The sequence below is a fragment of the Penicillium verhagenii genome, assembly GCF_028828195.1.
Source record: "Penicillium verhagenii strain IBT 33310 chromosome Unknown utg000009l_segment0_segment0, whole genome shotgun sequence".
Lineage (NCBI taxonomy): Eukaryota > Fungi > Ascomycota > Eurotiomycetes > Eurotiales > Aspergillaceae > Penicillium > Penicillium verhagenii.
Genome location: NW_026643173.1, coordinates 132,686 through 158,426, shown reverse-complemented (window position 1 = coordinate 158,426; position 25,741 = coordinate 132,686). Strand labels below are relative to the sequence as shown.

General features: G+C 46.7%; 9 protein-coding genes across 9 annotated transcripts; 3 read left to right on the top strand and 6 right to left on the bottom strand.

The window, feature by feature from the left end:
* Positions 1-751: 751 nt before the first annotated feature.
* Positions 752-2,545, top strand: N7466_009126 (putative MFS maltose transporter; the record flags this gene model as incomplete). The annotated part of the gene is made up of 4 exons (XM_057168515.1): positions 752-970; positions 1,031-1,506; positions 1,565-1,902; positions 1,965-2,545. 4 exons carry the CDS (start codon positions 752-754, stop codon positions 2,543-2,545), a joined length of 1,614 nt encoding a protein of 537 aa, XP_057017221.1.
* Positions 2,546-4,059: 1,514 nt separating this feature from the next.
* Positions 4,060-5,427, bottom strand: N7466_009125 (folliculin domain-containing protein; the record flags this gene model as incomplete). Its single annotated transcript, XM_057168514.1, has 1 exon — positions 4,060-5,427. One exon carries the CDS (start codon positions 5,425-5,427, stop codon positions 4,060-4,062), a length of 1,368 nt encoding a protein of 455 aa, XP_057017220.1.
* A 5,252-nt stretch (positions 5,428-10,679) lies between these two features.
* Positions 10,680-12,661, bottom strand: N7466_009124 (putative regulatory factor Sgt1; the record flags this gene model as incomplete). The annotated part of the gene is made up of 2 exons (XM_057168513.1): positions 10,680-12,029; positions 12,140-12,661. 2 exons carry the CDS (start codon positions 12,659-12,661, stop codon positions 10,680-10,682), a joined length of 1,872 nt encoding a protein of 623 aa, XP_057017219.1.
* A 298-nt stretch (positions 12,662-12,959) lies between these two features.
* N7466_009123 (putative spindle-pole body protein (Pcp1)) lies at positions 12,960-16,774 on the top strand (the record flags this gene model as incomplete). The annotated part of the gene is made up of 3 exons (XM_057168512.1): positions 12,960-13,550; positions 13,627-16,469; positions 16,534-16,774. The coding sequence occupies 3 exons, from the start codon at positions 12,960-12,962 to the stop codon at positions 16,772-16,774; spliced, it is 3,675 nt and encodes a 1,224-aa protein (XP_057017218.1).
* A 1,088-nt stretch (positions 16,775-17,862) lies between these two features.
* N7466_009122 (AAA family ATPase VPS4) lies at positions 17,863-19,393 on the bottom strand (the record flags this gene model as incomplete). The annotated part of the gene is made up of 4 exons (XM_057168511.1): positions 17,863-18,084; positions 18,144-18,594; positions 18,661-18,996; positions 19,098-19,393. 4 exons carry the CDS (start codon positions 19,391-19,393, stop codon positions 17,863-17,865), a joined length of 1,305 nt encoding a protein of 434 aa, XP_057017217.1.
* A 346-nt stretch (positions 19,394-19,739) lies between these two features.
* On the top strand, positions 19,740-20,313 carry N7466_009121 (tubulin-binding prefolding complex subunit YKE2; the record flags this gene model as incomplete). The annotated part of the gene is made up of 4 exons (XM_057168510.1): positions 19,740-19,797; positions 19,870-20,065; positions 20,124-20,184; positions 20,257-20,313. 4 exons carry the CDS (start codon positions 19,740-19,742, stop codon positions 20,311-20,313), a joined length of 372 nt encoding a protein of 123 aa, XP_057017216.1.
* A 491-nt stretch (positions 20,314-20,804) lies between these two features.
* N7466_009120 (nucleoside deaminase) lies at positions 20,805-21,653 on the bottom strand (the record flags this gene model as incomplete). The annotated part of the gene is made up of 3 exons (XM_057168509.1): positions 20,805-21,080; positions 21,168-21,301; positions 21,365-21,653. The coding sequence occupies 3 exons, from the start codon at positions 21,651-21,653 to the stop codon at positions 20,805-20,807; spliced, it is 699 nt and encodes a 232-aa protein (XP_057017215.1).
* Positions 21,654-22,564: 911 nt separating this feature from the next.
* N7466_009119 (glycine hydroxymethyltransferase SHM2) lies at positions 22,565-24,209 on the bottom strand (the record flags this gene model as incomplete). Its single annotated transcript, XM_057168508.1, has 4 exons — positions 22,565-23,525; positions 23,593-23,957; positions 24,061-24,111; positions 24,177-24,209. The coding sequence occupies 4 exons, from the start codon at positions 24,207-24,209 to the stop codon at positions 22,565-22,567; spliced, it is 1,410 nt and encodes a 469-aa protein (XP_057017214.1).
* Positions 24,210-24,915: 706 nt separating this feature from the next.
* N7466_009118 (mediator of RNA polymerase II transcription subunit 9) lies at positions 24,916-25,449 on the bottom strand (the record flags this gene model as incomplete). The annotated part of the gene is made up of 1 exon (XM_057168507.1): positions 24,916-25,449. One exon carries the CDS (start codon positions 25,447-25,449, stop codon positions 24,916-24,918), a length of 534 nt encoding a protein of 177 aa, XP_057017213.1.
* Between the last annotated feature and the right edge of the window lie 292 nt (positions 25,450-25,741).

Sequence of the window (25,741 nt, the reverse complement as noted above, 5' to 3'; positions counted from 1 at the left end):
CCGACTGGGCATGATGATTCCTCTACCGAGATGGTGAGAAAAAGCATCCATGAGTTATCCGACTTCAATGCTCTGAGGCTAGCGTTGGAAGACATTTCTGAACGGGTCACGTTTGCTATGCATATTACCCGTTATTATAGTGGTACTTGATACCCGGGAGTCAAGCATAGCGCTAACCAATAATCAGCGCTTATCCTATCCTGGCTTCTCGGTAAATTTCACATTGACTCTGATCATTATGATAGGTTCAGCGTAATTGAACGATCCTGACCAGGCAATCAGGGGGCTGGATTTCAAAGTGCACGACAAAGAAAAAACTTGGGGCGGGGGGCACAGACTCATCGTCTTGATTGGCACTAATTGCAAGAAGGAGGATTCTGGATACAAAACAGGAAATTCTCCTGCGAAGGAAACGCCACATCAAAACCCTAACCCCCAACATCAGCAGACCCCGCAAGGGAACAAGGGAACCCCGTACATTTCCTCTCAATGAATACCTATCAGATACCTTCTGTCGGCACCAGCCTACCATAATCAAGTGGCGCTGCTACCGTAGTGCCCGGAGAAACGACCCTCATGAGTGGAGATTTGTTAGGTTCAGGAGGTCCCAGGTGCCGAAGCAAGCTTTAAGCACTCCAGGATCGGGATCACAATCACGAGCGCTTAGTCGCAGGTATATAATTCTGAAACCCCCAATTCTGCCTGCCTCTCTTTCCTTCACTCACCCGTTTCTTTCTCAGAAATCGTGAACATGACTAGCGACATCAATGAGAAGCAGACCTCGGCCGAGGAGGTCGAGGCCCAGCCCAGCTCTACGGGCGGCCCTGTCTATGATTCCGATGTGAAGGTCGACTATGACAGAGCCGGTGCCATCGGTGCTGAAGAGATCGAACATAATATGAGTGTGCTCGAGGCTGTCAAGGCTTACCCCTCTGCCAGTTGGTGGGCATTCATCATGTCATTCACCATTGTAAGCTCGGGCTCTCTTGTCCATGAATATGTGGATCATTTGGTTCTAACGTTACGATAGATCATGGAGTCATACTGCGTTTTCTTAATGGGACAGTTCATTGCCACGAAAAAATTCGCCGAGGATTTTGGTGTAGAGGATACACCAGGTAACTGGATTATCTCAGCTCCATGGCAGTCAGCATTCCAGTGCAGTGGGCCAGTCGGTGCTTTTATCGGTGTATTCATTGCGGGTCCCATTACCAGTGCGATCGGATATCGATGGGCAACCATTGGCGGTCTCATGTTCTTGAACGCCTTCATCTTCATCTTCTATTTCGGCAACAGCCAGGGAATGTTCTTCGCATCCCAGATCCTGGAAGGCATCCCGTGGGGCATTTTCATCGCCAATGCACCTGCCTACTGTGCCGAAATCGTGCCAATGAGATTGCGTGCTCCTGCGACGCAGATGTTGCAGATGTTCTGGGCCATAGGATCGATCGTGGTCGGCGGTATCACTTACCACTATCAATCCATGAACACCTCTGCAGCCTACAGGTTCGTTCCGCGCTCATAGATGAGATGGAGGAAGCAATTTACTAACAAGTCATTCCAGAGTTCCCATTGCCCTCCAGTGGATGTTCCCTACTCCCCTCGCTATCGCACTCTACTTTGCACCCGAATCACCCTGGTGGCTCGTGCGAAAGGGCCGTCTGGCCGAGGCAGAGAAGGCTGTGAAACGCCTTGGACGCGCCTCTGCAAATGATAATCCCGCTGACAAAGTCGCTATGATGCGTCGTACCATCGAACTCGAGGCGACTGAAAAGAAGCCCAGTCTGATTGAGCTGTGGAAGGGAACCGACCGTTACCGCACATTGATTGTTTGCGGCGTGTACGCATCTCAGAACCTGACCGGTAACCTGATTGCCAACCAAGCAGTTTACTTTTTCAAACGTGAGTCCCAGTTCATCATTTTCCAACATCGCACCTTATAGTCGACTAACACACCATCTCAGAGGCCGGTATGGCAGATAACACCGCTTTTGCGCTTGGTCTCATCACTTCAGCCCTCCAGTGGATCATGGTCATGCTCTCTTGGGTCCTCACAACATACCTTGGCCGTCGCACCGTCTATGTGTATGGTCAATGCATCAACTGTGTATTCTTGGTCGCGCTTGGTATTGCAGCCTCAGTCGGCGGTGGCCATGCGGCTAGCAATGCGCAAGCCTCACTTGGCTTGATCGTCTCCGTCCTCTTCTGCTTGGGACCCGCCCCTGCCTCCTGGGTCATCATCGGAGAGACATCTTCCGTTCGTCTCCGTCCCCTGACAACCGGTATTGGACGTGGTGCCTACTACCTGGTCAATATTCCTTGCATTTTCCTTTCCAGCTACATGCTCAACACTGGCAAGTGGAACCTGGGCGGAAAGAGCGGCTACATCTGGGCTGGTACCGCCGCAGTCTGCACGCTCATGTCTTGGCTCTGGATTCCAGAGATGAAGCACAGATCCTTCCGTGAGATCGACATTCTGTTCAAGCGTAAAGTCCAGGCTCGCAAGTGGAAGAGCACTGTCGTTGATATCCGCGATGATGAGTAGATGGATCCATGTATATTGCTATGGATTTTGGCAAGCCTGAGTGGTACTGTTAGTATATGAATAGAACCACATTCGACCTAGGTCAGATTAATTTTTTTGGAACATTGAAAAGCACAGCAAGCTGATTAACGATGTCGCATACTACTATCCACACATGTGCATAATGTAGACGTGCTTGAAATCGTCATACCTTATTACTCTAACATTTAATGTTTGACCTACTCCTTAAACTCTACTATTTTGTATAAGGCTTTGTCTTTTATATTTAATCACCCCTGAGCTCTATTCTTATTACTGTAGTTTCTTCAATGTTAGTACATGTATGGTGGTTTAACAAATGTTTGGCTGCTTAATGAGGTAATATTTACTCTATTTACTCCGATAAAGATTTAAATATAAGGTTATTGATAAAAAGAAGAGAACCTGCTATTATTTACCCTCTGCACAGTGAGGACAGTGTTCATTCAATGTTAGCTTGCTGAGCTCTTCCTTTGTGAAAGCATAATATTTCTCTCAAGTGCTAGATCCTGATATGCTCTGCTATATCTTGAGTATATTCCGGAAATTGTTTGCTGGACTGTTTCTATACTATTAAGATTGTTATTATTTGACTATGATTGAAATGTTTCATTTTAAATAAAGAGTAAAAATACTATATTGAGATAATTTATAAGGCCCTTTGATTATATTTAGTAATATTGTAGGTTCTTTATTTAAGAAAATGTTAAATAGTCTCTAGGGAGTATTATAAAGTTTAGCCAACCAGAAATATTAACATATAAAGAAGAGTAAAAATGATTATTAAGGGTCTAGAATAACTAGATAATTCTTAGGCTGAGGAAGAGGGTTGAGAAAGAGCAAAGCACTAGGTAGTAAGTAGGTACTACAAGTAAGAACTATAAATAAACGAAACCTTGGAAAAAGATTCAAACTTGGATGTCTAGTAAAGTACAGTTGTTATTAAAAATATTAGCCTGGAATTGGCTGTCATTGTCGTGTCCAATAATACATAGAAATACATATCTCTTGAATGCGTCGTTGCATCGTCCGATTCCCAATCATCAACTCAAACTCCGAACCCGAACCCGAACCTTGGAAATGCTAAGGGTCCCTGGGACAGGAAGACGAAAAGGAATCAACTCAAGGGAAGAGAAGAGGAAAAAAGGAAAAAAGAAAAAAGAAAAAAGAAAAAAGAAAAAAGAAAAAAGAAAAAAGAAAAAAGAAAAAAGAAAAAAGAAAAAAGAAAAAAAAAAACACAGAAAAATACAAGGTATCCAAAGAAATTAACACCGATCCTGGTCTATGAGACGCCATAGTCTATGCCCCGTAACATCATGCATGAATGCATGAATTGATATGCAAGCAGAGAAATCAAAAGACAAAACAGGCAAAAGAATAAGAAAATATCCCGCATGAAAAAGTGTTCACATCGCTTGGAACCAGCAAAAAGCAGCGCATACTAGAAATCAACGAAGTGAAATGTGCCTGGAAAGAAAACACTGAGGCGGGGTATCTCAAGGGAGGTAGAAGAAAAAAAGAAGAAAAAGAAATAGGTGGAAAGCAAGCTCTAAGCCACGACGGACCGACGAGCGTTGATGGGGATGGGCTTGGGGCCCCGAAATGTTCAGCTTAGACATGTCCATATCATTGCCGTCGTATTTAGTCGCGTTGGAGTGACGCTTAGGGCGGGCAGCAGCAGAGACAAGCACTGGCTGTGCAGTGCTTGGGGACTCTTCGTCGCCCATGGTGCTGCAGACGAAACGTTCATCGGAGATAGGAACGCCCCCAAACATCGTCCCTAGTTGTTGTAGCAGTGCGACGAAGTGAGCGTGGATCTCGGTGAAGATGTATTCGTTGCCGACAATCTCGGCTAAATTGCGTGCACGGATCTGACCCAGGCGGCGCGGCTGTCCGGTTGGGTCTGTGGCTCGCCCCGTTAGGAAGGAGGACACAGGTGGGAATTGACGACCGCCGGAGATGCCTCCGGGACTAGTTTGCTCTTCGCGAGTCTTTTCGTCTTCCTGGAAGCGCTCAGCCGCGCTCACAATCCCGGTTGCAATGCGGCCGAATGCTCGCCAGATGACGGGGCAGGCTCGGAATGCTCTTCCGGCATCTTTTCCGGCGAGCGCCACCAAGGCATAGCTGCGTCGTTTACCACGGGCCATGGGATCGGGCAGACGGAAGATATAGGCAATTGTATAGCCTGCGACGGAGTCACCGAAGCAGATTGGACCGGAGGAGAGACCGCGGGGGAGAAGCTCGCAACTTAAAGTGCGGATGGAGGATCGACGTAAGAGGGCGTAATCGGTAGGGTTTGGTGGGCCCCGGAGAGAGAGGTAGGTGAGGATATGTGAGTGGCAGGAGGAGTCGGAGGCGACCGAGGCGGAGCGTAGAGAATCGGGTGGGGATGCATGAGCGTGAGGGTCGGGTGTGCGATCATCGTTATCGGAGTGACTGTTGCCGCAGGAGTATACGACCTCGCGGGAGCGCAAGACGGGACTTCCATTATTGGACTTGCCGTCACGACTGGGGGAAGGCAGCTGTTTGCTCACGTCTTCCGGAAGAGACAAGCTACAGCTGGCGCATGTATCCCCGTCGACGCTCCCCGCGCGGGTATTTCGTTCTTCGGGCGAGGCCGGTTGCGGTCGCATGAAATATGGGTGATCTTCGATCTTGTCGACTTTTGGGGAATTGAAATCATTGACGGGGGTATTGGGGGACTTGGGACGAGGAGAGTGTGATGGGCTGGAATCGGGAGAATGATCCGCATCCGGATGGCATTGCGAACAGGCGAACGGGGTAACCTGAGAGCAGATAATAGAGGTTGGACCATGCACTTCGCAGAAGTGCGTCAAGGATAACTGAAAGAAGAGATTAGCCATGGTTTTGGAAAATTTTGAGGCTTTTGGGGGAGGAATAGGATCAGCTTACAATGAAATCCATAGCGGGAATCCGTAATCACAAGTAGATCACCAGGGATTTTTCTTTTTTCTTTTTTTTTCAGGGCATCATTGCGGGCATGCCTTGGGGAATGCGCCGGGAGATATCCACAGACCAGGTTCCCGGGAAGGGGGAAAGATCTTGAATATAAGTAAAGGGAGATATTTAGAGATTTAGAGATATGTAACAAAAGTTCCAGATGCGAAGGGGGAGGAGGTTCTTTTGCCACGGACCAAAGTTACATTTGGATTTCCACCGGTGTTGTCGGCTTCGGTCGAAGACCGAGTGGAGCCCCAAACTCGTGAAAAGAAAAAAAGAAATAAAATCCCCTCTGTTTTAAGAGGAAAATGGAAGGTCGATGGAAGAAAAGAACAAGCTGCTCCACTTGACGGATCCACTGAGGCTTTTCCGATTACTCCAGTTATAGCACTTTCCTTTCTGCTTAGTGCAAGCTGGTCTTTTTTTTTTTTTTTTTTTTTTTTTGGCGGATTTCTGGGATTTCTAGACAAGTCAGAAAAATGGCAGTGGATTGAACTCATTTTCTGTATACAAGGGGAAGATGTAGGGATCTTATTTTATATTACTTTTATTTTTGTCTTTATCATCCTTTGTTTCTCTCATTTGGTTCACACATATCTAACCTTGGAAAAATCCAAGCCTTCTACGTAAAGTTATGTAGCTTTGTATAGATTAGAAGTTCCTATCTCACATTCCTTTTCCTCCTTACTGGGGAATGAACTCTCTCCCTTCCCCGGTTCCGTCTTCCCCGTGAGGGAGAATTGAAACCCTCGGATACTAGTATGTATCATATTGGATTTTCTTTTGAAATTTCTTTTGAATTTTCTTTTGAATTTTCTTTTGAATTTTCTTTTGAATTTTTCATGTGAAATAAAACAAACAGTTGAAATTAAAAACCTTCTCGGCCCGATGGATTGACGACCCAACGTGTTCCCGTGTTCTAGTCCCGTTTGTGAAGTGAAATGGAAATGGAAATGGAAATGGCTGAAATAATGCAGGGGTAGAATGGAAAGCTCCGTAAGTTTGGTATTTTACTGATCTATCAGCTGAGAGGTTCATTTTCTGATTTTCTTTTTTCTATTTTCTAATATTTCAATAGACTGGCTTTTGTTTTATGACTCTCCCTTTATTTTGGATTAATATTATTTTCTTGTCCGATAGTGGCTGGGAAAGTCGAGGGTTTTTACGTAGTTCTGAATGTTTTTTACTGTGAAAAAAAATATATATACATATATATTAAAAAAATATTAAAATAAAATAAAAACAAAACATCACCTTTTCTTCCCTTTCTCTGTTTCATACTCTCGGAGCATTTAACTTCTAAAATGTCAATTTAATTCGACTGGAGCGGAAAGGCGGATTCCCAATCCTCCGATTTGCTACGTTACTCCGGATATACACAAGACATCGTAGATGCCCCATACTTCTACTCCGTACATGCTTTGAGGGGAGATTTAATCCTCAAATTAAATCTTTCTTACGGAGTAAATCTTAGTCTGACCCGAGGATTGCCCATCTGGCTCCTTCGGTTCAGGATGATCTGTTGATCGTTTCTCCTTTGAGATGTTCAGACTTCCAGAACATTATTTTGAACATTTTTGATTTATTTGGGAACGGGTTAGGCCTGGAGCCGATATAGGATCCCCCTAGTACTAATGCCCCCCCCTAATGCCCCCCCCCCTTCGGGTAGGAGGGCACTGGTCCCGAACTTTTACAGACTTTAGGGCGATTAGCAACGACAGGGATCTAAACCTTGACTTGCTTATTCTCAAATGGAGATCCTCGTATTCTTCCACGCTAATGTACTCCCTAGCAGTAGGGCCGTTAAATGCCCAAATGCATTGTCATTGTCATCTCGCACAACGTCATCACTACCTACTAGTATATGCGACATCGCCCGCCTTCTCCGTTCTTCCCTCAAGTCCCGATCGGCGACTCCTACAGATTGTTCGAGATTGATTTAGACTGAAATCATGATTGCGTATTCCTTCTCTCATACTTTTTTTTTCACCGTACTCTTAGGAATGCAATCAGCCGCGAAACAAGTCACCGGGTCTAAATCAAGCCCACTTCCTGGCCTTGCATCAAGACTTAAAAGAACCCCTCATAAAAACTTGGTAAAGTAGGCAGCCTAGCTTACAACACTACATGCAAGACCCTCGGTGGCTGCATGACTCTTATGTACATAGTATAACCACACACGGCATGTATTCGATCGCGTTCCGGATCCCTGCTTCCCCTCTCGCCCGATTGAATTAATTTAATTCTCTTTTGATCCAACCGCGGCTAATGAAAGTGGGGGCTACCGAAAGTTGGAGCACTTGAGGGAACATCGCTCTTCCGAGCAAGTCGACCGTGCCGCATCTCCGAATCCTTTCTCATGGTTTTGCCTACCTTGTCATTGATTGGTCGGAGAAGCGGATGACCATTCCCAAGGTTATATAGTTGCTCCATAAAGGGTGATTAGGGCTAAGATATACAATTAGGCAGTAAAGTTCATCCAATAGGGGCCATAGTCTAATGGTATGGCGTCAGATTCCAATTAGGAGTTTCTCTGAAAGGAACCATCTGAAAGTTGGGAGTTCGATTCTCTCTGGCCTCATTTTTTTAATTTTTTTTATTCTTTTCAAATTCTTATCTCAATTACTTTTTCATAATGTAGTTAATACCAGTTATAGGGATAATTAAATCGATTTCATTGGTGATTGATGATATCAATCAATTCATGCAGATGTGAAGGCATGCCAATATGTAGTACTCAGGTGCTATTTATACGCACATGCATACATCACATAAGTGCTTGAGCGCACTGAACTTCAAAGGTACATATATTTTTTACAGTGTCTCGATAACCAGTTAACGGTTCAACCTACGTGTTACATATTCGAATGTCGGGAAAATATATATATCCGGGTGATGCGCATTCAACTACATCCATGGATGCAAGCAACCAGTTGACGCCCACATGCCCAAACCCGCAAGATAAAATTCCAGGGTTCCAAGGTTATTCCAAATGTTTATCGATTGATCAAATAATCCTTAAACAATAACCTTGGAACACTTTTAAAGCTACCTATTTCTCTTGCAAAACATTCAAACATTGAATATATATACTAGTATGTATCCATGGATACATTGGCGATCAAGGGAATAAAAATAGTCTAATACATACATGTATGTATGTACATAGCTAGAATACGTCAAGTAAGGATGGACTCTGGGTCATATTGGATGTATGTACTTGGTTCAAATTGTACATAATATGATATATAAAAAATGTTATCAATTGATCCATGTGAAAAATAAGTGCTTTGTAATGGAGGAAGCTTCCCCACCGCCACCTCAACTCAAGCGCTCCGAAATCGCTTGGAAGCTTGGTGTTTCTTCGCCAAAATCAAAACAAATCCAACATTTGAAAGCACCCGGATGTGAACTCCCAGGCAAATGGACGCTTAGAATTTCTCTTCTGCAGTCATTTCATGGATCCGGTGATTGCCTAGCGTACCGGCAAGTCACCCAATCGAACTCAGACAGTGGAGTAAATGGAGTTGTCGGCTCCAGTTCTTTTGCTTTGCTTGACTCCATTCTGCATGCTAACAATTTCCCTTACCCGCCTAACCCACACGAACGCGTTGAGGGTTTTGACTTTTTCTTTACCCACAACTGTTTGTCCGCTCCGGAATGGATTGACACACGACAGCTTAACGGGTTGAGGGGCTGATGGGTCGAGCCATGTCGATATTAATAATGCCCTATGGAGATTATGGAGACCCGGACTGAACGGAGCACCGATCACCCAATATGAATAGTGATGAAGTGATTTAGGAGGCGACTTGCGACTCTTGCCGAGTTGCCTATTTCTGTTTGTTCCACCGAGTCCGGAACTCGGCCAGTCTTTGGTTTATTTTCAATGTTCTCAATGTTTTCAATGTTTTGTTTGTTTGTTTATTTTTTATTTTTATTTTCCCTTGGGAAGTTGATGATTCCGTAGTGTTTTAGGCTGAGACTTTCGGTGAAGGTATCCGGATGATGTACAGATGTCACTTTGTCGGGGAGATCGGAACACTGCATGTACTTTACTAGTCATGTGCCAATGGTGTACAACTTTGATGTTATGCATCTACCTTCCAAGGTTAGACGAATATGTGATTTCTTTTGATCTAAGATCAGATTATACACCACGTGGTCTATCTTGGATGTTGCACAAGTTGAAACATTGAACCTTTGGTCTTTCCATGTTCAATGTTTAGAGATTTGTACTAGTACATTCCATCACAGATGTCTTAAAAATTAACCAAGCAGAAAAGAAGGAACATCCACAGATATGGTGACAAGCTCCGCGGAAATATAGGTATCGTGACAAGTGCTACAGAGTACTCCATACAGACAGCTAGACATAAGGAGGCCTGGACCTGTGGGAACCTCCACAGCTCTAGCCGACACCGAGGCAATTACATACAGGTCAGAAGACCACCCAAGTACGGACATCTGGATACCTAGTACTACTAGGTACCGGAACGTCAAGAGCCTTTTAAATATGCAGGACTTTATAATGGTGACATGGTTGGATTTTTGTTATCTTCTGGCTCCATCTTTTGTTTTTGCTCAATAATTTCCAGAGCTATTCGTGTCTGTGTCTGCAATTGAGAACGCACATGCTTTATCTCGAATAGACGAAATCCTTTCATGTGCGTAAAAATCGGATTCAATGTTTGATTAGCCTGCTCGTGTGCATTTGTCTGGAACGAGGTCATTGCTTGACTTCTCGGAGAACCATGGAAATGCCAACGAGGCTGAAAACTAGTATACGAATACTACTCGTATGTATTGTAAACGTATTATACATATCCATTGGTTGAACAACTCCTTCTGGTACGATCAGTTAAGCTTCCTCTCGAATCGATCGCGAGAGATAAACACTGGTTTTCTTCCAAGGTTTTCGCTTTCTTTCATTTTGATCCAGATACTTCAGTGACATCCTATTTTGATTTTGGAACCCTCGCTGGCTCTGAGCTGAAATTATTGCAGCGGCGCTCCGTGTGTGAACTGGTCGAATTCCGAGACCGGTCATGTCAGAGCCCATAGAAATGGGTAATATCTCATGATAACCAGGCTTGAGAAAGGTCGCGAGTTTGAATAAGTAGACTAAACTCAGAATTCATAGAATAAAGATCATTTATCTCCGATCATCTTTGGGCATTTGCAGACCCATCATCGATAGTAGGTTCCCTGCAGGGCCTGCAGTACCAGCCTGTCCCTGAAGACTCTGCAAAATATTCCTCGCAAGATTGATATTGGCGGTGTCTTCGTCATAATTTTCGGTTTCCTCACCTTCATCTCCTTTAGAGGTATCTTCTCCGGATGATGACTTCTGCTGCTTCCGATTCAGATCCAAGACACCGGTCCTTTTCAGCTCCGCCTCCATCTGCCGAGAGACTTCCTGGATCTGTTCCAATTCATCATCTTGCTCGTCATCCTCTGCTTCAAGTTCTTTAATTCGATTGCGTAGTGGTGTTGAGAGGTCGGGGCCTGCACCGGAAGAGGACGGCATGCCCATCATCTCTTTCATCATTCGGGCAAATTCCTCTTCGTTGAATGATCCATCTTTGTCTTCTCCATCACTGCTGAATTTATCTTCGTCATCTTCATCATCAACGTCGGAATCAGTATCAAAATCATCGAATTCGGCTCCATCAAAACCGGCCGAGGTATCATTCAGGAATTCGTCGAAGCGAGCCACAATTCTTTGTAAGTTTTCTTGTGCTCCTGCATCGCCAAAGTTTCCACCTTCGTTGCCTTTGCCTTTGCCCTTGCCTTTCAGCTCTCGATCTAGATCCTCAAAGTTGATGTCCAACCATTTTTCATCATCCTCTCGCTTATCCCATGTCTTTTCAATCTCTTCGTTTGTTGGGAGCTCCTCGTCGCCAGTTTCCACGTCCTCCAAAAGAAGCTTCATCTCTCTGACAGCAGCCTTATCTTGATGATGAGGATCATAGAGTAACATTTCGAACCCACAAGTCAGCTTCATTCCAGTTTCCGCGGGCGGGTATGTTTTGTCTTCATCTATTGGTGGCAATTTACCCGCCCAAGTGCTTGGAATGGGAAATTCTTGGCTTTTGACCTGGGCGTACCCAACGCGCGTGAACCGAACGCTCACCGTGACCATATCTTCCGGCTTGAAAATAAGGCCGGATGCATCTTTGGCACGAAGAGGGCGCAAGGCGATTGGATCACGGACGTAGAATGCCTCCACGGCTGGCGATATATATCCGGGTTTTTGATGGAGGAGGAATGCGACCTTGCGGGGAATCGTCACTTTTGCCGAGTGTAAATTCTCGGAGATTTGTTTGGGGTAGTTGCGTAATCTATAGAAGGCTTCTTCTTGAATCATGGTGGACTTGATAAAGCGATCCGGTTCTGCTTGGATGATCTTTCGGGCTTGGGAGAGAGAGAGTTTCTCAGTTACTTTCTTCCCAGTATCTTGTTTTGGTTTGATGATTTTGAGGCCTCCTTGATTAATCCACACCTATGTGATGGAACATTTGAGATTAGCTTTTTTTTTTCTTTTCTTCTCTCTCTTTCTTTATTTTGGGCCTTTCTCTCTCCTAAACCAAGTCTGTCGTTATTGGAGCTTACCCTGTTATCTGCGACTTCGGGCTCTAGCCAGGCAGGAAGTGTACCGGCAGCTTCGACAAGTAGAAACTCGCCATCACCATCCACTACCTTGACCCAAATATCCTTGTGTTGTTTGGTCAATTCACGCAAGATATAGACCACAACCCATTCATCTTCGATCGAGTCTCCGTAGTTGGTGCGGCCGCTAAGATAGGTGATCCCTGCAATCGGAGATAGACAATCAGTGAAACGGACTTGAACAAGAAAAGGAGGAATTATCTCCACACCATCGTCTTTCACAATCTCTAGGTGAAAAGCTTCTCTTTGCCAGATATAATTCTTGAGTAAATCTTTGATCAATTCTGCGGCAGTGCGCTGCACCTCAAGCAATCGGGCCCTAGTCTCGGCAGCTTCATCGATAACGGCGGGGGCGGGGGAAGGTAAATGATAGATGAAGTACTCGACAGAGTCATCAGGAAGCTCTGGCTTTGGAATTGGATGAAAGGTGGATTTGAACCACGCGATATCTTCTTCCGTAGCCATAGTTCTTTTTTTCTTTGAAAGAAAAAAAGCCGTTGTTTCTTTTCTCTTTAGAATGCGACCATGACCTCATGGAATTCCAATGAAGAGAAGAAGAAAAAAAGCGGCGAAAGTCCAAGACCCACTCGTGAACAACCGCTAATCCTAAAGCGGCTAGACATCAACAGTCTCCCACGCTTTCGCAACATGAACACACGTTCCTGCCCAAGTGATTTCCCTCAACCCCGTGAAAACCTTTTGAGAAAGGTGGTGGTTGCGTGTTTAAACGCTACTGTCACGTCCATCACTTTGTCCCGCCACAATGGCGTTCCCCTATATCGACACGCCGCGTACCGAGATTGACGGGAACGCGACTTATCTCACCAACGGCTTTCGCAGCGTCGGGCGAACACACCTATCGGCTCTGGATTCAGTGGAAAATTCCTTTCATACCCCGTCCAAGGATAATGATGTGATCAAGGGCTTCGATAATGGCAGGAGACGCGTCTCAAACAGCAACAAACTTGCCACCCCGCGTGCCAACAACCCCAAGTCGACAAGAAGCGCGTTAAGACACCTTCCTGCAGCTGGACCAGCCAAGGGAGAGTTTACACCTTTGATGAAAAGCGCGACAAAGAACAATTACCTCAAAAATATCTCCACCACTCGAGGGGCGGATGGCCCGAAGACTCCGGGTTACATGCGAGAAACCAGTCGCATGGCACACACCCCCGGCCTGCCTGCCATTGATATGTCTGATATATACGAGGAGGATATGACAGCCGATGAACCAACTCCACTTCCTCAAGCCGCTAGCAGCAGTGTGCAGAGTACTCCTCTTCCAGGGCTTGGTCGTGGCGGTGGAGGTATCCTAGGTGATGGGCAGAATATGACTTTGAAGGAGCAAGAAAGAGTATGTTTATTTTTCCTTCTTCTTAATCTTATATGGAACATCTTGGAGTGTGCGCTGACTTTTTTTGGCCTTGTAGATCATCGACAGGCTCGACAAAGACAACTGGAACCTCAAGCTTAAGATCCACTACCTCGAAGAGCAACTAGAGAAAGCCGGCCCGGAATACAACAGCACCGCCCTCAAGGAAAACACAGAGCTAAAAGTCTTGAAGTTGACGATGCAGCGTGATATCTCTCGATACAAGAAGAGTCTATTATCGGCAGAACGCGACCTGGTGGATTACCAGCAGCAACTCACAGTGATGAGAGATAAAGCCCGACGAGGACAGACCGACGAGGAGGTACAACGAGAAATGGACATCATGCGTGAGGAAGTCGATAGTCGAGACAAGGAGATCAGAGAACTACAAGAAGTATTAAGACTGGTCAAGAACGAAAAATCCGAAGAGGTAGACAAACTCCGAGATGAAGTTGAGGACTTGGAGGCAACGGTCCGTGAAAAAGATCGGGCTATCGAGGAACGCGATGAACAGCTGGAAGAGTTGAGAGAGAACGCCAACGAGAACGACGCTGGCACGGAATTACAAATCGAGCTTGACCGGGCCAAAGAGCATCTCCAAGAACTTCAAGATAACCTTGAGAAGGCTAAAATGGATATCGAAGAGGCGGCATACACCGCAAGACAGGCTGTGGACGAAAAAAATCGCGCTGAAGATGATCTCCGGGAACTACAGGACGAGATGTCGAATAAGTCTTTTACAACAAAGGGGCTTAGTCGGCAGCTTGAAGAGAGAGCTGAACAGCTCGAGGTAGATATGCATGATCTACAGCAAGAAAATGCAACCCTCAAGTCTGAACTTGAGAGCAAATCTCGTTTTGTGGCTCAGCTGGAAGAGCGCTACCACACTGTTCAGCAAGACTTGAAGAGCAGCGCAGGAAAGCTTGGCGAGGACCTTGCATCGGTCAGACGTGAACGGGACTCGGCGGTGAGAGATCGTGAACAGGCATCTCTGCGCCTACAAGAAGCCCTTGACGAAACCCAACGCCGAACGGAAGAGAAGGAGCTCTTGCAGACTCGACACCAGGCATTGACTGATGAGTCGGGAGGTCTCCAAGGTGAATTGACTCGAGCGCAGTCTAGGATTCGCGAACTTCAACAAGCAGTTGAAGAGGCCACCAACCGCGCACAAGATAACCAGAATATTCGCTGGCAGCATAAGGTGGAGCTGGAGCGACTTCAAGATGAGATCGAAGCCCTCCAGCATGAAATCGAGGATAAAGAAGGCAACTTTGCCCTTGAGCAGGATCGTTGGGAAAGTACCAAGCGCACATTGCAGTCCCAGAAAGAGCGGGCAGAAGAGCAAGCATTGGGCTACAAGAGGACGGCTGAGAGACTTCAGGCGGCGGAACACAGTCTTTCAGGGAAAGAGTACAAACTTCAGGATGTCATCGACAGTGAGAAGCAACGCCACACCCAGGAAGAAGCCGTGCTCAGTCGTCAAGTCAAAGAACTGGATACCGAACTAGCACAGAAGAGACAGATTATCGACCAACAACGCAATGACCTCCTTACTGTGCGGGAAGAGCTTCGCATCTCCAGGCGCGAAGAGCAATCGCTCAAGGAGAAGATCCAGGCATTGGAAGATGAAGTTATTGTTTTACAATCTAGCCTAGCAGACGAGCAACAATATGCCAAGGGTCGATCTCAAAAGGGTTTGGCCGACGTCCAACCCCAGCTGCAGAAAGCTATTGCGGATAGAGACACGCTACGTGATCAGCTTGCCAATGCTCATGTTGAGTTACACGATTTGCGGATTTCTATGGCCGAGATGGAGGTTGAGCGAGACGAACTCCAGGCCCAGGTTGAACGTGCTCAGAATAGCGATGAAACAACCAGATTTGACCGGGAGAAGCTGGAGCTCCGGAAGACTACCACTCGACTGGACAACGAAATGAAACGACTTCGAGAGGATAAATCTGCTCTGCTGGAAGCTAAGGAAACCCTTGAGACTCAACTTAGAAATGAGATCGAGCGTGCTACTGAAGAGGAGGCTCGTCTTGGGGCCGAGATTGATCGTCTTAATGATAAGCTACTCGCTGGTTCTGGAAACCGGGACAGAGAATTGACAACAGCCAAGACAAAGGTGCAACGATTCGAACGACGAATCCAAGAGTTGGAGAAACTTCTCACACAACAACCACAGGCTGATCAGGAACAGTCAACCACGCATGGTGACCTTTCCGTTCTTCGTCATGGCCTGGATGAAGCTCGAAGGCGTGAAAAGGTACTCTTGCAGCGCGAATCAGAGTACAAAGCCTCCGCACGCACCTTGAAATCACGAGCCTCAGACCTGGAAAGAGAGCTTCATGATGCCCTGATGGGCAAAATCGAATCCCACTCCACACAGAATTCGCCCTCCAACAAACTCAATGAAGAGTTGCGTGGTTTACGTAAACAGCTCGCGGATGCTCACCGGTCTCTCAAGGAGGTCAAGTCTAAAAACCGCGACCTGGAGCGTGCTGTGATGAAAGAGGAGGATCAAAGGGACCTCCATGAGCTGCTCAAGTCATCAACTATAGAAGCAGAGGCCCTGGCCCTGAAGGTCTCCGAACGAGACTCCCGATTAAATGAGTTAAAGGCCCTAGTTCGCCGCATCCGTGAAGAGCGAGCCTTCTGCGTACGCAAAGCTGAAACGGCATTGAAAGACTTGCAGACATTACAGCAACGCTACGACGAAGCTCTGGAAAAGATGTCTCAAGGCAAATTTACCAACAAAACCCGACATGAGAAGGAGATGCGTGGCCTAGGCAAGGAAATTATCTGGCTCCGTGCCCGTCTACAGCGCGAGGAGAAGTTCCGTCGTGACTTGGCCTGGAGTAAGGGTCTGATGGAACTCGGTGAACGAGTTCGGGTAGCATGGTTCGTCACACTATTCTCTTCATATGCAATGGAAGTCCTTAACTAACACAATTTGAACCTGCAGCAACGAAGCCGACCTCCGCATGATCTCCCAAATGGGTGTACAAGCCGGTGACCAGAAATCAGCGCGTTCATCCCGCGGCAAGTTCCGATCTGCCATCTCCCTTGTTATCGCGACCGTTCGCATGAAAAAGATGGGCCAGGAGTGGAGGCGGACCAAGAAGCTAGGCGAAGGCTTGAAGCGGGCCAAGAGTGAGATGCTTAAACGCCGCGAAAGCTCCAACAAGAGCTTGCTAGGCCAATAGATCTGTTGATTTACTTTGTTCATTAAGGCTGCTTTGTTTCATTCGATTGTTTTCCAGCGTCATCAACCCCTTCTGCTACGAGAGATTCCCCGACATGTCATGCTACTATGCAATTTGTTTTTGTTGTTTGTCTTCTCCTTTGGATCTGTTCTGCCTTCTCTCGGCGTTTTTGGGTTCTTGTTCTGATCTGAACAATGGTATTGATGCTGTTCTTTAACGTCTAGCATCGTTGAGCATGGTCATTCCGGCGTGATTTCCACGGTTATATGTTTATTTTCTGTACTGTTTTGTGTAGTTTTTTTCACGGTTAGCAGCAACTGAGCCTTTAATTGGCACTCGTTTCCAAGGTTCCAACATTGAAAGTTAGGAATGTACGTAACATTGAAACATTTGAATGTTAGAACCTTGGAAGATTGGAAGAAAAGACCCTGAACCCCCTTGGCGCACTACTAGTTGACTACCAGTTACTAATGTATCTACTAGTACGTCTTGCTAGTACTATCTAGTAGTAGGTAGCTGCTGCAGTTTTAGACATCCAGATCCTTTTAGGTAGCACATAGTATATATCTGTAGTATGTACTAGGTTCTTCCTAGGTTGTGAGAACTTTCCTTGTCACATGCAAGGCAACGGCTCACAAATTAAGCCCTGCGGATATTCAACCCAACATTTGAAAGGTTCGAAGAGCACGTTCGCCATCTACTCCGGTGATCGGGTCCCAGGGTCTAGAATCGAGGTACTGTAGTATTTATATGGATCACAGCTTCTTTTGCGAGCCCCTTGGACAGAAGATCCTTCAGAATAAAAACACATGGATATTTGCCCAATCAACGCCTCGCCATTGCCTAAAGTACTCGACGTAAATGGATAAAAAAAAAAACAAGAGAAAACGAACATGAAAGGCAGCGCTGCCATTTACTAAAACACCATTATTCTTCAAAGCAAGCCCAACACCGGAAGGTATGAGACAGACAGAATGTGAAATGAGGTATTCGGAATGGCGGACCCAGAATTGCCCGGAAGAACTTGAGGTTATAAGATCGGGATCAAGCGAGGGGCTTCAGAGGCGATGCACAATTTAGAGAATTGATCATGCGCCCTCACTGCCGAACTCCTTCGTCCACTCTGAATTCCGTGTAAGGTCTTCATAGCTGACTGTAGGGCGGGAGTTCTTGACTGCTTTGATGAAATCCTTCAGAACAAGTGGAGGCTCCAGGAGTTGCTCTGCTTCTATGCTAAGCCAAGTCATTTCCGCTGCACCAGCATCGCCTGGCGAACAGGGAGTGAATTTCTCAACTCCATCAACGGTGACCTAAAGCGCGAGTAAGTTAGTATTGTCTTCTCTCAAGAATATGTGGTAAGTTGACTGACCTTTTTATAATGTGTTGCTGTTTGGATCTTGCGAATTGGCTGCATCAGGGCATCCTGCACAGCAATACTGATGTCGCTACCAGAGTAGCCTTCACTCATCTCAGCCAATGAACGGTAGTCAGCTTGAGTCAATTGACAAGGTGTGGAGCCCACGGCCAGCATGAACATCTTCATTCGTGCATTGAGATCGGGCAAGCTGATATGGACTCGGCGTTGGAATCGTCGCCGAATAGCGGCATCCAGTTGCCAGGGAATGTTGGTGGCGCCCAAGATCAAAACACCCTTTGAATCCTTTCCGACACCATCCATCTGCACAAGAAGCTCGGTTTTGATACGTCGGGACGCCTCAGATTCACCTTCGCCACGTGGTCCACATAGTGCGTCGACTTCGTCAATGAAGATAATTGCGGGTTTGTTTTCACGGGCCATATTGAACAATTGCTTGACGAGTCTAGAGTTCGGTCAGTCTGATATTCTGCAGGTCTACCAAATGCGTGAGGGTGAATTGGGCGCTCACCTTTCACTCTCTCCCATCCACTTTGACACCAAGTCACTACTGCTGACACTGAAGAATGTACTGTTCGCTTCCGTTGCGACAGCCTTAGCCAGATATGATTTACCGGTACCAGGAGGACCGTATAGCAAGATTCCCTTCCACGGCTGTCGCTTGCCAGTAAACAAGTGCGGGAACTTGATAGGAAGAATAACCGCCTCCTTCAAGGCCTCCTTCGCGTTTTCTAGACCAGCAACATCCTCCCACTTGATGTTTGGCTTATCCGACAAGATAGCACCTTGCAAGGCCGATCGAAGTTTTTTCGCATCAGCATCTTCCCCATTGTCATCGTCTTCTTTCCTATCGAGGCGATATTCGTCAGTATTAAGTCCCTGGTAGCACCCGTATGATGCTTATCTTAGCCAAAAAAAAAGATACCAAGAAAAAATGTCAAATCTTACCCTTTTCCGCTTCCTTGCGCAACCTTTCCATTCGCGCCCACTGCGCTAGGTTTTTGTTTACCCTCACCGGAAGCCAAATGATTCTTTAGCTTCTCTGCGCGATCCATATACTCGCCTGTCTTGGCACGAATCATCTCTTTGGATCGTGGGTTTTTCTCCCATTTCAAAGCCAGCATGAACAACTCCAATGCGGCGTAGTATTGCTGATAAGCCTGTTCGTACTCGCCCTCATTGTCGTTCTCGATCGCCTTCTTAACCGTGTCAATCGCCCGCCCCAGGAAATCCGTGTTACTCATTCTGGCGGATCCTTTGTCCTGACGTGCTTGTTACGGGTTCGGGGGTGTTGCAAGTCAACTGCGGAGCGATAAAGCGGGGAGATGGAGAGAGGGGAAGGAAGGGTGTTTCCGTTCGTTCTAGGCAGCGGCTTTTGAAACGAGAGTCGAGAACCGAACCAGGAGGAGAGTAAGCGAATGGTAGAGGAATGGAATAAATGAACGGGTGCGGGGAGTGATGCACGAGCTTGAGTGTTGGGGAGGGAGGAGGATTGGAGTTGGAGTTTGGAGGGGGAAGAGGAGGTTGTGTTGACGGGCGGGCGGACGATGATCGGTTTTCCCTTCTCCCACCTCCCCGCCAGCCTTCGTCATGGACGCCCAGAAACAGCTCCAGGCTCTCTCGGACGAGTTCCAGCAGATGCAGACCGGTAATTTTGGACCTCAGATCTCTTTTAATGTACAACGAATGATGATAGTTAATTGTTTATACGTTTGATTAGAGCTCGAAGGTCTTGTCGATGCCCGCCAGAAGCTCGAGTCGCAACAGCAAGAAAACCAGGGTGTGCAGAGCGAATTTGCTCAGCTAGATGATGAATCCAACATCTTTAAGATGGTCGGACCGGTCTTGCTAAAGCAGGACAAGACAGAGGCTGTTATGTCTGTCAATGGCCGATTGGAATTCATTGAGAAGGAAATGTTAGTGTGCTCCCAATATCTTCTTGGTGATGACCGTTCACTGATTTATGCAACACAGCAAGCGAATCGAGAAAGAAATTGAAGCAAAGCAAGATGAGGCTGAGAAGAAGCGCACCGAGGTAAATAACTGGAATATCCCCCCGGGAGTGTCTTTTTTTTTTTATGACTACACACTGACATTCTATGATTAGATTGTGCAATTCCAAGCCCAAGTTCAACAGCAGCAGGCTGCTACTGCCTCCGCATAAATTCGACCGGCTATAAGAGGATCATCTGGGAAGGATACATGTGCAACTCTAAGAGGTAAAACGACCTACTAGATACCATCGACTGGATTTGTGCGGCAGCCAACGCGTTTGTCATACGCCTCCGGCCTATGTGCTGCTTGTCTCATCTCAAACTTGCCAAGGACCGGAATGTTCTCCTATCTGTGTCATCAAGACACCTGGAGGACATGCTCACCCAAGTGTATCCTCGATGATGTACGAAGTTGGCGAGACCTTGAGAAAAAAGAATTATACCCAATGCAATTTTGTCACGAACCAGAAAAAGCAGTGCTCCCCGGAGGTTTATATGCACATTTGTAGATGATACCCTTCATACTACCAGGTATGTACACATCATGTGCATATTCAAAATGTTCTTTGGGTAGGTTCCAAGCCCCAGGTGCCTGGAGGTTGTATTGACCTACCTAGGGTATCAAGGAAATTTCCTAGTTCGCGGTCTAATCTTACTATGTTTACTTGGAGCTCACTTCACAACTATTTCCACTCTTGCTTCGTATGCACCCCTGGGGACAAGGATATGTCCGATCGTACTGCCAAAAGAAATAAGGATCCGTCTCATTGGTAAGAACACCACCAATCAATCGTGACGAATACGGAAGATCGAAAGAGGCTTCAAAAACATCCACAGAGGCAATGCGTATCTGTCCCCAGCCTTTCTCGATGAGCTTTGCAATCGACGTTCCATAGATATACTCGCGAAATCCAGCCCACCGAATGGCAGAAGCGCACTGAGCATAAATGGAATCGATGATCAGCGATTAATTGTGATGAAGATTTAGTAGGGGTATAGGCTTCAAATGTTTAATCTGACTTACCATTGGGCAACTCTCGGCGTTCGTATATATAGATAGATCGGCAAATGCCGCCTGCGCTTCAGTAGCAGTAAGACGGAATTTGCCATGGGGGTCAGTTAGAATGCTTGTGCAATTGCCAATTGCTGCGATTTCGCCTATACTGGTGGTAAGCCAGGTTTCCATGGACATTAAACAGGTGTAAAGAAAGGAAATCTAACCGTGTAATGAGGGGTTTCCAGTTTTTCCGTTCTGATTGACCCCCATACAGATAAGCTCGCCCGTATTCGAGTCCGTGTGGTTCACGATCACTGTCCCAAAGGCCGCAAAGGGGCAGGGTGAACCGCTTAATTCATTAAATACCTGGTTTGCGAGACGCATCCAATGAGCTCGGACTTCGAACGATACTCCATTGATGCTTAAGCTGGGATCAGCTAGCGGCATTTGCGTAGCTGCTAGTGCTCTAGCTAGAGAAGCAGCGAATGGGATGAGGATGTGATTGAATCGCATTTTGATATTCTCTCAGAGATGAAAGGCAAATTTTTCAAATTGAGGACTTGGTAGATCTTTCTTTGTTTCTAGTATACCTACTACTGGTAACTGGTAGAAGTTGATGTTTCAATGTTTCATTATGCGGTGTGGCCAAGGGGAAGTTCGATATTTATGTAGTAAAGTGTATGTAGTGATAGCCCTGGAGATCGGCATTCAAGTTCGGCCGCAGTCGGCCGAGCTGGTCATTGCTTGAATGTAGGTTCTTGATAACTATGGATTACCTCAAGACCCCAGGTAGAGATAAGAGAAAAGGAATCAATCATTGAGTGTAAGAAGTAGTAGAGATACAATAAAGTAGTGGACAGTAAAGCACTAGTGTGTTAGTACTATTGTCTACATGCTTAAGAGTATTTAGTACGTACTTCTTAGTACTGCACAGATTACTTTGCACACAATTACGAGTCTCAGGTTACTGACAATGAAAGATAAGAGTCCAACCATAAAGTGGCTGTGTTGAAATTCCGAGAATAGCTGAATAGTGACGTGATGTACGGCAACAGCCAAAAAAAAAGCCCACACGCCAGATGTTGAACTTTTGGTTCCCTGAAAAGATCAGGTCTCCTCGCAGTTGAAGAAGCGAGGAGGATATGTAGTGGTTCGTTTCACATGCTTGAGAATAATAAAGAAAAAGAAAAAATAATTGAAAAATAATAATAGAAAAACAAGTAGAAATTACCCAGATGTCCCTAAGGTTGAAAAAGCAGACCTGTATATAAACCCCATAAAACGCACCGTGTGGTATTTCGATCTCCCAACGCTTTCATAGTTGATGTTGAACGCGCGAGATCTCAAGAGATTCATCTCTTCTTCGTAACTTTCATATCTTATAAAAAACCACCTCCTTCCTACTGGCATTGTTGGAAGCCAATTTAGATGGGCAGGGGGTAAGTGCTGGCCCAGGCGGCGATCTCCTTGCGGAGCTCCAGGATCTCAGGGACGGTGTCAGAGGCAACCTTGGCCTTGAAGTCCTTGAGCTTGTTGGCCTCCTTGGGAAGGTCACCCTGGATCTTCTTGCAGAGGGTGATGGTGGTGTCGATGTAGCGAGCGATGCGCTTGAAGTCCTGCTCACTCATACCACGAGTGGACATGGCAGGGGCACCAATACGGATACCGCAGGGGGTCAGGGCAGACTTGTCACCGGGGATGGAGTTCTTGTTGCAGGCAATGTTGATCTGCTCAAGGACAGCCTCAACACGGGCACCGTCCAGGCTCTTGGCGCGCAGGTCCAGGAGGACCATGTGGCTGTCAGTGCCGTCGGAGACGAGCTTGTGACCGAGAACCTTGAACTCCTCCTCAAGAGCCTTGGCGTTCTTGATGACCTGGGTCTGGTACTGCTTGAACTCAGGGGTATCAACCTGCTTCAGGGCAACGGCCAGAGCGGTGATGGTGTGGTTGTGGGGGCCACCCTGGTGACCGGGGAAGACGGAGAAGTTGATGGGGTTCTCCAGGTCGTACAGAACATCCTTTCCGGTCTTGTCGGTGCTGCGGACACCGCGGCGGAAGAAGATCATGGCACCACGAGGACCACGCAGAGACTTGTGGGTGGTGGTGGTGACAACGTCGGCGTACTCGAAGGGAGAGGGAATGACACCGGCAGCGATCAGACCGGAAATGTGGGCCATGTCAACAATGAGGTAGGCACCGACCTTGTCAGCGATCTGGCGCATGCGCTTGTAGTCGATCAGACGGCAGTAGGCAGAGGTACCGGCAACCAAGCACTTGGGGCGGTACATCTCGGCGTTCTTCTCCAGGGTGTCGTAGTCAATGATACCGGTCTCCAAGTCGACACGGTAGGGGAAAGTCTCGAAGTAGGTGGAGACAGCAGAGATCCTGGCAGATATATGTTTAGAAATTCATTCTCAATGCGAATATAATGATAATGATAATAAAAACTCACTTGCGAGCGGGAGTCTGGTAACCGTGAGACAAGTGACCACCGTGGGGGAGATCAAGACCCATGAGACGGTCATGGGGGCGCATCAGAGCCTGGTAGACTTGCAGGTTGGCAGGGGAGCCAGACAGGCACTGAACGTTGACACCCCACTTGGCGGGGTCGAGGTTGAAGGCCTTGAGAGCACGGTTCTGGCAAGTGATCTCAATGGCATCGATGTGCTGGTTACCGCCGTAGTAACGGGCACCAGGGTAACCCTCGGAGTACTTGTTGGACATGGGGGTACCCAGGGCCTCGAAGACAGCGTGGGAAGTGAAGTTCTCAGAGGCGATCAGAACGACCGACTCACGCTGACGCTGAATCTCCCGCTCCTATAGAACATGTTCAATTAGCTATAATTCCGGAACGATGCGAATGAAGATAGCAAGGCGTTGGTTTTATAGCAACCAATAACCTGAATTGAATTGGACGTACCATGATGGCGGCGATTTCAGGGTCACTCTCCTTGAGACCATCGTGCATTTGCTATGAAGTCATGAGTCACTGATTTTCGTCGATTGAATCCCACTATGAGGTCTTGAGGCACTTACAGCCCGGTGGGCATCAGACAAAGCGTAAGACATTGTGATGTGATGAAGAAAAAGGAGAATCAAGAGAAGAATGAAAGAAAAAATAGAAGGATGGAGGAAAGGGAAGAGGAAAGGAAAGGTAAAAAAGCTGGGAAGAAAAAAAAGCTGGTGGGGTAGAGGGGCGGAGGGATCGACGGGCCTCAGGCAAGGATTCACCGACGATATCGGAGAGTTTGGCCGGATCGGGTTGGATGTTTTTTTTGACTTTACTAAGGGAAAAAGCTCTGGAGATATTACGAGATGACTTGATGTTATTGATATTACGAAGTAATTGAATTCGTTCATTTGTAAAAATAGACTTGTATATCTGGTGGTGGAACTATGGGGATCTTTCTACGGGTTTCACCTCTACTGGTATTGAAGCTCATTCATTTTTGCCTTGCTTTCCCCGCAATGATCGGGTCAAGCCACACAAATTCTGCTGTTTCCTCTTTAAAAAAAAAAAAGACGATCTAAGAATCAACATGTTAAGAAAACAATTAAAACAAAATCAAACAACCAATTGGGTATTCCTCTTCCATAAACACCGGAAATATGACAAAAAAACCCCCCCCCCAAAATAATATACAGCGGTCAGCTCGGCTCAAACCTTGCTGCAAGCCCGTAGCTGCCGGTTTTCCCCCAATGACTCAGAAAAAGAAAAGAAAAGAAACGAAACGAAAAGAAAGGCAAAACCCTCGGGATAGCAACATTGACATCTCTATGTTTTTGCTGCACGGCTCCCAAAATCTGTGATGACGGATCGGAGACGTGCCACACGGTCCTCAAGCTCTGTAATCTCTCTTTGTTGCTCTTCCACAGATCGGTGGATATCTGGAAGTGCCTCCACCACCACCCGAGCCTTTTGGATTCGAATTCTCACAGAACTGGTTTGAGTTGGGAGATCTTTCACATCGAGCGGTGGGTGGGCATTATGATTCAGGGTAGGAACATCCGGAACTGCTTGGGATGTTGCACCTGCGTTGCCATTGGAAGGGACTTGGTCTTGTTGATGTGCTTCAGAAGCTCCTAGGACACCCGGAGCTTCTCCAGAGACACCAGCATTTCCACCGGGGGAGCTCTTTTGAGATAGCAAGCGAAGCAGAATGCCGTGGAGAGGTGGAATGATCTCAAAGGTCTGTGGTGATGGGAAAGGCACGGGTTGAGGCTGTTCGGTCGCGTGTTTGGAGGGACTCTCCGGCGCGACGGAGGACTTCGGCAGCGGAGTAGCTGCTGTCGGGGATCTAGAGGCCATTGTGGATTGAAAATGCAGGGCAAGATCGGAAAGCCGGATAAGACTGAAACGGACGAGAATGGGAAAAAAAACCCCCAACTTAAGCCGAGACTGGGGTAAGTGGTTTTTTAATGAGTTACGGAGTAGGAAAGAGTCGGAACCCCGGGTCGGTGACGAAAGCGTGTCACCGGGAAATGCCCCTCCATTTCCCTTCTTTCTTGTTCTTGAGCCCCCGGATTCTCTCCTTCTTCTTTTTTCCCCTTCTCACTATTTAGAAAGAAAAAAAAGAATAAAGGTATGTCACATCCTGTCA